The sequence below is a fragment of the Meriones unguiculatus genome, chromosome 3 (assembly GCF_030254825.1).
Source record: "Meriones unguiculatus strain TT.TT164.6M chromosome 3, Bangor_MerUng_6.1, whole genome shotgun sequence".
Taxonomy (NCBI): Eukaryota; Metazoa; Chordata; class Mammalia; order Rodentia; family Muridae; genus Meriones; species Meriones unguiculatus.
In genome coordinates this window covers 59,039,047-59,049,716 of record NC_083351.1, presented here as the reverse complement: position 1 = coordinate 59,049,716, position 10,670 = coordinate 59,039,047, and the positions used below count along the sequence as shown (strand labels likewise).

General features: G+C 44.0%; 1 protein-coding gene across 1 annotated transcript; it reads right to left on the bottom strand.

Moving 5' to 3' along the window:
• Positions 1-2,541: 2,541 nt before the first annotated feature.
• On the bottom strand, positions 2,542-8,980 carry LOC110564427 (GTPase IMAP family member 7-like). Its single transcript, XM_021661890.2, has 2 exons — positions 8,821-8,980; positions 2,542-3,741 (listed from the first exon to the last, which is right to left on the bottom strand). Exon 2 carries the CDS (start codon positions 3,702-3,704, stop codon positions 2,826-2,828), a length of 879 nt encoding a protein of 292 aa, XP_021517565.1. The 5' UTR covers positions 3,705-3,741; positions 8,821-8,980; the 3' UTR covers positions 2,542-2,825.
• Positions 8,981-10,670: the final 1,690 nt, after the last annotated feature.

The following is a 10,670-nucleotide window of genomic DNA, read 5'->3' as shown; positions in this document are numbered from 1 at the left end:
GAGAGTGGCTGACCCACTGAGAATGCAAAGGATGGATATCTATGGGACTTGTCTGGCTTCTCCAGGAGTCACAGGGTCACTGAAAATGTCAGTAGATGTGGAAAGAGTATGTAGGAGCCTTAGTTGACTTTATGTGTATTACATATGCATGTGATACATGCACACACACACACACACACACACACACACACACATTATTATCATATTAAGGTAAAACTCATTACTGCTAAGAAAAATGGCTCATTACAGAGAGATTTATTATGATTTATTATTTATTGGCTATCTGTTTAAAGAGTGTATGTCTTTCTCTGTTCGGCAGGGGCCTAGATTTCAGTGGAGGCCTAGATTTCGGAGGAGCCTTGAACTTGGCTTCCAGATGGAGAACAGGGATTCTGTTTCTCTCAGAGAGAGCTAGAGCACTTTAGACCAAAGCCCATGTGCTAAACCGGGTGTGGAAAAGATTTTTCAGAGCGGTACAGTTTAGCTTTTTAAAAATGAAATGGCTGATGGCTGGGGAAAACTCCAGCATTCCAAAGCCTAGGGTTGAGTTGCTGTGCTGAGCAAAGCAGAGGCACAGGCCAAAGCCCATGCCTGGTGGATTTGCAGCTGAGACCCAGGAGGGCAGGTCCAGTGAAATGCACGCCCAGGGGGCCTAAGGCAGGACTGAGGAATGCTTTGCTTTGCTGGAGGTCAGCACCAATCTAGTAGCAATGGGGCAGGCTTCAGCAGTTGCCTGATGCGGCTGTGCCTGGTGAACAGCAGAATGGTGGCCAGTAGCACGTGGCAGTATGAAGCACCGTCAAGCCCCAGGGGGTCCAGAAGCTTCGGCCACCCTGGGCAGGCAGCTGCCTGATTGGCAGCCAAGTTTGGGTGTCCAGCAGTGATTCTTCCCCTTGAACAAAGGAGTCTCAGATGGTCTCAAGGTGAGAAAGCGGGTAAACAACTACATTTATTCTTGTGTGAAATCAAGGGCAACATAAACCTGGTCAGAGGGAGGGATTTTGAGGGGTGAATGTGTTTGATTCATTGGGGTCAGGAGGCAGAAATACTTGATTTGCATGTGCCCTATTTTCCACTCATTAGAATAGTCCTATCACAAGAAGGAGAATACAGTACTTAGTTATCCTGGGGGTAAGGGGGAAATCTCCAAGTATATTTGAAGGTCACTGCTGAAGACTAAGATCTTTAGTGTGTGTGGGGTAATATCTAGGAATTCCCAGGTGCTTGTTACACCAGTTTTCTTATCAGGAGAGAGTCCAGTCTGTAATCTGCCGTGAGGGCTACGTGCCACTCCTTACAAAAGCTGGCGTTACTCAGGCGGGATTGGGGGGCTTTTACAACCTCACTGAGTAAGGGAGTGTACCATCACAGACTGAGCACAAACAAATGGCTATCCGGAGACCTCAGACTTCGGCCTAATCCAGCAAACCCCCACAAGTATACAATTAATATTGTTTACTTGATAACTATCAGGCTCTGCTAACCTCATGTGCATGGAAAGCTTCAGGCTGCAAGAAAGCTGCCACTCTAGTTGGGCAGGCATTTGGAATCATGATATATCTGTCCTGGTGACTTCTTGGCCTCATGGGCCATCAGGGAGAGGCAGGAATTAGCTAGACGGAGCCAGAGACCACAATGACAACTATGTTGGTCTAAGGGCAAAAAATTGATCTTTAGCTGGCATCAGGAATATATTAACAATATCCTAACAATTGTACAAAGAAGGTCAAGTTAAGGAGAAAAGGAAATGGGTTTCCCACATGAGCCAGAGGCTCCCTCAGCTGGCCTGCCGGCACTTTCACAGCTACATCACCCATCAGGTGGAATCTGCTAGTCAGATTCTGAACCCTTCCTTCTGGTTGGGTGCTTGGGAAATGATTGTTTCTCTTTGGAATGTGTGTGCTTTGATTCTTGTTTCTGATCACTATTAAAAATTACTGATTGTCATTGTTTTATATCCCAATAGAGTCACAAAAGACACAGAAGCTGGGCAAAGAGTGAAAGAAAGTCTGATCAAAACTGAGCCAAATCATCCAGAAGACCAAAAACCTGAACTCTCAGAACAGTAGGCATTTAACATCCTATAGTTAAGGTGGATATAGGTTTCATTCAAGCATCGGCCCTCAGCCGATGTCTAGGACAGTTTCTCACAGTGAATGTAGGGAATTACTTTCTTCTCTCTTTTTATCCTTGTGTTCCAGCCCAAAGCTACGGTCTGTGTGTCAGTAATTCACTTTCTGTGGGTGACAGAGGCTGTGGGGAGTTGGGATTAAGCAACCCTGAGTGAGTGATTCTGAAGAGTTACAAACAAAAGCATGGCCCTAGAGGAAACACTAGTGTGTATTGATGGCGGGTGTGGGTGTGGGTGTGGGTGGGTGAGGTAGTGGTTAAGAATTTGTCTCTGAAATCTAGAATGAAAACTCCAGTGTTGTCCTAACACTATAGATGATTGCCTTTAACAACAAAATCAGAATTACAAACTGAAAAAGGGCTCTCTTTTGACTTTTCTGTTAGTGTGACAAAACATCCCACAGAAGCAGCTTACGGGAGGCAGAGTTTATTTTGGCTGCTGGGTACAGAGGCATTTCAGTACACCGCGGTGGGAAGACAGGACAGGCTAACGCAGGGAGCTGAGTGTGGAGTGTGATCCAGCCTTGGAGCTGACAGAGCCCTGATGCTGGTACACAGAATTCCTGGCTTTGCTGTCTCTTCAGTTTGTTGTTGGCTGTAGGAAAGGACCAGCAGGGAGAATGATAGGGAGTGAGATGGAGAAATGCTCAGAACAAATGAAAAAAACAAAAACAAAAAACAAAAAACCTGAATACTTAAAAAAAATGCCATATTTTCAGAAGAATATTCTTAATTCCTTCAACAATCTGGTTGAGTATGTTCTTCTCTGCTTCTTCACGTAAGTTTCTTATCTTCTTGTCATATTTTTCCCTAATTGCTTCTAACTTTCCCTCTTTTTCTTGAGCAGTAAATTTCCCAAGAGCATACTCTTCCTCCACTATTCTACGTTCCTTCTCTAATAGATCAGTGTAAATTTTTTTCAAGGTCTCTTCTTGTTTCTTCAGCCTTCTCTCTGCATCCTTGTATATGGGATCGGAGAAGCAGACCCCGCCATTGCTCTGTACCATTGATTCTACCAGCTCCACCAGCTCCTGCACCTGCATCTCCCTCTCAGCCTTCTCTGCTTTGTTATTGATGGCTAGGCAGCGGCCATCGCACTCCTTTATGATGCTTTTGAGGTTTGGATCTGAATCTTCAATGAATTCATCTAAGAGCTGGTCCTCCAGCTCCTCTTTGCGGGTGAACAAGACAATCATGTACTTCATGGCTGCTTCCCCGAAGATAGCCTTGATCCTAGTAACAGTTTCTTGCTCTTCATCTGTGTAGCGGCCCAGTCGAATAACCAGAATGATGGCATGAGGCCCAGGGCAGGACTGCAGGACACACCGGCTGATTTCAATGCAGGTGGTGTCCAGGTTTACCTTGGTGTCAAAGAGCCCTGGGGTGTCAACAACCAGGAGATCCCTCTCCTTCCACTTTCGTGATGCTTTCTGGCAGCATGGGGTGACAGCATGGGGTGCGATTCTAGAAGCAAATGTCTTTTGCCCCAGGATGGTGTTTGCTGTGGCACTCTTTCCACTTCCTGTTTTTCCGACCAGAACAATCCTCAAAGAATTGTCACTGGGCTCAGCCATGGCCTTCTCTGGAAGCTTTGGAATCCAAGTGCCTTGACTATGGTGACAAAGGAGAGAAAAGTAAATCACACTAACCCTTTTGATCTTTCTGTCTTCCCCTTCTGCAGATCTAAGCAGTTTAAGACTTCCTGAAGCCTTCTCATCTAGAACACTCTCTGCTATGTCCTTTTTAAGATTCTAGTCCCATGGCAGCTTTTCTCCGTTCTCAGTGAGGAAAGCACTTACCCAGATTTAAATCTGTAATTTACTATCTACTATTGCTCTGTGTGTGTGTGTATGTGTGTGTGTGTGTATGTATGTATGTAGTATGTATGTATGTATGTATGTATGTATTCATAAAATGCAGTCAACTTTGTTTTTGAGACATCAGCTCAGAGGAATCCAGGTAGTAGCAATTACCATTCTATCCTATGAGAGAACAGTCAATAGAAAGTATTAGCCACGTTGGCCATATGCAATGGTGGACAGCTCTAAAGTATGTCCTTATGTGTTTTTGTGTTTTGAAACCAAGGTCTTGCTAAACATCTTAGTCTGGCCTTCAGATCATGGGCACCCCTGGCCTGATGGAAAGTATATCTTAATGTATACAAACAATCTGCTGCAGAGACCCTCAGCCTCGAACAGCAAGGACATGTGGTGGGAGGTGTGGAAATTCTTTAAATTTGTGTGGTATTTAGGGCAGTGTTGGCCTTTCTTTCTCAAGCTGCAAATTATTTTCCAAAGGTTCTGCTACTCAGGGGCAATCGCAGATAAACTGTGATGTTTAGCAAAGTGTTCGGAGATCACCAGGCTCAGAATCATAGGTCCCTAATGGGAAAGCAGAGAATCTGATGTCTGCATCACAAATGTATCCTGTATATAAATATCCCCCTCCAGTATGGGCCTAAGTCGACACATGTAGTGAGATAGTCCAGGGACCATGAAAGACGCCACAAATTACTTCTCACGCTCTCCGTCAAAGTGCACAGTTTCTCATAGCTTCTCAGACAAATTCATTACATCAAGGCCCAGGTGACTAGAGAATTCCAGTGCTGTTCTCCTGCCCACAACCACGGAAAGAAGGAGAGCTTCCACAAGCTTATGAGCTAAAGAAACCTCACAGGCCAAAGTTGACAAAGATGGAAGAAAAGTGCAAGTAAATCTTACATTCAATTACCAACACCAAAATCTAATAAAATATTAACAAGACAGAATCCCCCGGCATTAAAAACATGACACATCATGGCAATATGGGATTTCTGTTAGTGGGATTTCCGCAGAGTGACTGTACTCAAGCAGAGGACATTATCAAGACAGCCCACCAGCCAATATTCATGTAAGGACACTACAGAAGATGTGGATTGCTGTAAACTTCCTGCCTGTTTACCCTTCTGTCTTTGTCCTTATTCATGGAGTCCCCAAGCTAATAAGTTATTAGTGGGAAAAAATATTTTATAAGACAAAAATATTTTATAATACAAATATATATTTTATAATTTATATTTTATATAAATTTATATAACATTATAAATTTATATAATATATAAATTTATATAAAATTATAAAAAATATTTTATAATACAACCCAGATGTTTCCACTTCACTTTCCCTAAGTATTTGTAGAACTGGCCAACTCAAACAGAGAGAACAAGAAACAAGGAGACAAGGAGACATTTTCACTCTCCGCAGTAAAACTGCAGAAAAAAACAAAACAAAAAAACTCTTATCAAATATTAGGCTTTATCCAGCAATCTGTTCCTTGCAAGCCTATGTATGGTTCAGCATATGCATAGTAACACTGAAAAAAATGCCTAAATAATTTGCAAATATAATGGATAATGATATCATAAAGAAAGTGCAAACGTTGCAGTCAGTCCCAAGTACTGGAAATGATGTAAGTGCAGTATTCAGGAAATTCTCAAAAATTAAACACACATGCACATACAAAGAATATAGACAGGTAATAAAGTGAGAGTAGGTGGAGAGATAAGTATCAGCATTATACCTAGGTGCCTTTATTGACTCTGCCTACTAAGTATACAGAAACAAGCCCATCAACATCTCTGATCTTGGTGTCTAAGATCACTGCTTATTAAAGGACCCAGGTCTCTAGATGAGCGGTAAGTACACACATATGCTTCTCATCTGTGTATTTAGCAGCACATTCCATTGATACAGTTGTGGGAAAAGCAGAGACTCTCAGACAGGGATGGGAAAGTTAAACCACACAGGTCTGTGAAAGGTCATCCCTGAAGTATTTGCCCTGGATAACACAGTATCAAATCTGAGGATTACCCAAAGACACACTGAAAAGGACAGAAAGAGAAGCGTGCAGAACCTTGTTCCTGGGGGTCACAGCTACAAAAGGCAAAAACAGAATGGTCACATTTGCCATGACTAGAAGACTGGTGACATAAATCACATGCACACAGAGGATGTACTCCATTTCATGGGATATCACAGCAGCAGCACTGCTCAGGACCAGGAAGAGGACAATGACCTCCACTTTCTCTGTTATCAAGACCTGTGTGCTAAATAAAACAAGGCTTAAAATACCCATCACTCACCCGAGAAAGGGTGTAGCACACACTTCTATGCCTAGCTATAAAAAAAAAATATATTACACAGCATGACGAGAAGAAGACAAAAGAAAGGGGGAGATAGGAACACAGAAGAAATTAGGCAGCAGGACTTGAGGGCAGACTTCCTTGAACCGACCGTCCCGTAGGTTTAATTTTGGAATAATGTAAATATGAATTATAGTTTTATAACAAGCAATCATTGAAAATCAACTATCCATATCAAAAACAAAATGAAACATTGCATGGGAGTGTGTATTCATGAGTATTTAAACAAACCAAGTTCACTGAAGATCCCTTGCAGAGTGTAAAAATAATCAATAAGAATGAAGAAGTGCTTGAATTTTTTTGTACTAAAAAAACTAATAACCATGTTGATATTTACATCCTCAAATTATCACCTATGTACATGTTGGAAATGCAGATATATGCGGACATAAACACACACACACACACAAGAGAAACAATGCCACTCTCAACTCCCATCAGCCATGGCTCCCACTTCTGAACAGTCAATCCTCTGTACTATTCTCCTCCTTGGAATCAGGGAATCCTGGGAGAGTGGCTGGCCCAAACTTCTTTGCCAGAAAGTACATTAAATGAACCGTGATCCTCTCACTCAGCCCTGTTTCCTAATTCAAACGAAATTGACTATGAATGCTTTGTGATAAGCGCATCAGACCTGAGAGTCGATGGTGGGTGTTGATACAATTAAAGATGGACAGTGTTCTTGGCATCCTGAGAGTGATGAAGGTAGACCCTTACGTTGTGCAGACACAGTTTCACATAAAACTATGTGTAGGATGTGTGCTATCAGCTTCTAAACTATCAGGGGTACGACAATCAGTGGGCCAGAATAAGCACAAAACCTGATGGCCAGGAGTTGCTATACTCTACTCAATGTGTGCTATTTTCTCTAGTAAAAAGTTAAGGTTTGTGCTGCTTCCATACAAGTGTACATTCCATGGGAGTATTTTCTCCTCATAAAGGCTCAAGGATGGAGAAATTATTTCTAATTCTATAGGTAAGGAAACTGTAGTTTCAACATGTCCAAACACTTGCCCCAGAAACCTGTACTCACACTGCCCAGTTCAGAGATGGGAGGCCAAGACCCTCTCACTCCATCACATGCCTCATAACCCCTGAGACCTCTTCCTGGCTCAACCTCAGGTCCAATTCTGTAAGGCTAGTGGAGATCACATCAGATGTGCCACCAGGAACAGGAGGGGAGAGGACAGCCCTCCCCTCAGGAAGTGAAGCTGGAGACAAGCCTGCCCTAAGCATGCCAGGCAAAGACTGCCCATCTCTCACTTGGCTTCCCCCTCCCCCCCACCCCCGCCCAATACTGGCAAGGCAAGCTGGAGATACAGAGTCAGAAATACTCATCTCAAAAATGAGATCTGATAGGCTAGGGTCAGACAGAAGGGGAGGAGAAGAGGATCTTACCTATCAGTGGACTAGGGGAGGGGCAAAGGAAGAGAAGAGGGAGGGAGGGAGGGAAGAAGGGAGGGAGGGAGGAAGAAAGGGAGAAAGGGAGGGAGAAAGGGAAAAAGGGAGGGAGGGAGGGAAGTATTGGGAGGAGACAAGGGAGGGGGCCACATCCGGGATACAAAGTGTATGCACTGTAATAAATAATAAATTAAAAAATTAAAAAAAACTTTTAAGGAGGTTTCCAGAAGACCTAGAGAACCAGAAGCTAAGAAGTAAACAGAAGATTCTTCAGAAGGGTGCAGAGATAGGTCAGGGCCTGCATCACTCTTGAGAATCCCTGAAGCCTTGTGAGATACAGTTCTCTTCACTGTAGAAATGGACAATGCCACCAACCCATCACAGTGCTCCTGGGACTTGACAGGGCAAGATCTGTAAAGGCTGTTTACAGTGCTAAGTGTGACCAGCACTCAGGATTAAGGCATTTGCTATGCAAATCCATTTGTGGGAAGGAAACTGAGACAGGGCTGGAGCCATAGCTCAGTGTACAAGGCCCTTTGTTACATTTCCCAGCATCATTAAAGAAGAAACCTGGGACTGCAAGCTCTGAGCTCACAGGGTCAGTCAGAACTACAGCTACACTGGTCCTTCAGCACATCTCATCTTGTTCCCCGAGCTCCTATCCTCCCTTCCAGCCCCCATACTTTTAGGGTCACAACCTCTTTCCTGAGAAGCACAAGGTGGACCTAGACACAGTGTCAGCAACAGGATTTCAATCTTGTCCATGTTGATGGTCTTCCAACAGTCATCTGCGAGCTGAGGTTTGATTTGGGGGGTTGACAGAATCTAGGGCACATTTACAGCCTGTCTCCTAGAGCTGAAGATCTGCCTCAAGCAGTGACATTTTAAGGAAAAACAATGGGTTTTCATGCAACAGCTTCTAATGGCAGGGGTGGAAGCTGACCATTATGCAAGCCTTCCCTGCTAATCATGAGATGATGGACCCCATCCTAAGCAGTCTCACTAGCCTTCAGGGACCTCTCAGCTTCATGCACAGAGTGCCTGGGGTGCACCATGCCCAGTCCCCCAGTCCCTATCCCACATGCTCTGTGGCTTCCCGCTCAACTCACCTTCTCCTGCAGGACTGATGAGTTCTCACACTGTCCTCAAGGAAGCTGGTTTCAGCACCACTCCTGCTGCAGTTCTGCAAACCCTGAGCACAGAAACAGGAGGGGTGGAGCCAATGCGAAAGGTTTCAGTCTGAAGCACAGAGGAAACAGCCCTGTGTTGTGGTTGAAGCTTCTGCTCATCCCTAGGTGAATCTCTTCCCTCTTGTTCTTGCTGTGACGTCAAGTCACAGCCAGTGCTTTTGTTTGATGGTGCTGACTCTGAAGACCCCGTTCAGTGGTCCACAGGTTGCTTAGGAAACTCCATCGCTGCTGCAGAGTTGCACATTGCTCCTCTTTGTAGCAGTGTGGCTCTGATCTCTGAACTGAGAGCAGTGCCAACAGCTGGCAGGGTTCAGCTGAGCGTGCACCATCCCTAAGCACCCCGAGGATCACTCTTAGCTGTATAGTAACCTCCTCATCAATCATTGGTCAGCATGGAGATATAAAGGCACATCCTTTGGTGCCAATTTGAGATATGGCCAGCCTTCCACTTCAGCTCACCTTCTTCAATTGAGCTGACTCTCTGGGTCTTCTTGGCACTTATGACAACCTTGTGTCATCTGTTTACTTCAGTGATGACCCTAGAAGCCATCCTAAGTACATTTTGCACCTGCATATCTCCGTGTAACAATCTGTTACCTGTGCATACATCCTAAGAGCTCCAGAAAGTTCTGTATAACTGTCTCTCTGTGTTGGTGGAAAGCTGAGGGCTCAGTCTGGGGGAGGGTACAGGCTTAGCATTACTCAGGCTGTGGTACTTGAGGTAGCCTGGGGTGACTCTTCTGACTACATTATGCAGTGTGATTATTTTAACCTTTTAAAAAGTTGGCTCTATTTGTGGATGATTTAAATTTCTACATAACAAGATAAGATTCTCAGGGGTACGGTGTTAAGGGCAAAACCTGATGGTGGATATTTCTGAGTGGGCGCTCTCTGGTCACGCCCTATTGGCGGGTATCTGTAAAGACAGGCTACTGCGTGGACTGTGTCCAGATGGAGAAAGTGACATAGGCCAATGAGGAGCGTGGTTGGCGGTTGGACTTTAGCTCAGCTATGCTTACCTGGAGCCAGGCTCTAGCTGATGATGCTAGATTGTGACTTCATTGTAACACCTGCATTGTGAGACAACCAATTAGGGCTTAGAGCAATAGAGCATACAGTGGCACTTGGTGAGTGAAAGGAAAGAATGGAATTTTGAATTCTAACAATTCTCCTTTCTACAAAGCAGCATGTATATCAAATGCTGGAAGGTGTATAGAAATCATTCAGGCATGCCCAATGCTGCGTGAACCTCGTGAGCACTATGCATGTGACCTAACACAATACTTAAATATTATGAGGTGGGAAAAATCTACAAAACAACTAACTTGCTGTTTCTATTTCTTTGTGATGGTGGGTATCCAGAAGTAGAGCAGCCAGTAGAATATGTATGACTTTTCCTGGGGCGATAGGAACAAAATGTGTATTCATCCTAAATAGGGCACCAACAAAAGACCCAACAGAATTCCAACCCTTTATCTTAGTGGATCAGTAAGTTTATTATCGCTCCTTACAGGAAGATGGATAAGAAATTACTTACAGAAGTATGGTATGACTCAAAGGCAGCTGCCTCCCTGAAAACTTCATCCCAGCATGGGATGGCTTTTATGATTCATGAAAGTTGAGTTCTTGAGGTTCTCTGAAAAACTTGAAATCAACCCCACAGAAAAGTTTATTCTCTCTAGTGACTATTGTGGCATGCACCATCTTCAGTAGGACCTTCTGAAGTCTTGTAAGTTTCAGGATCTTCCTGAATCTTGGTATTTTTATTT

Excerpts from the sequence above, each read along its gene's own strand:
- LOC110564427 (XM_021661890.2), bottom strand. The coding sequence starts at position 3,704 with ATGGCTGAGCCCAGTGACAATTCTTTGAGGATTGTTCTGGTCGGAAAA.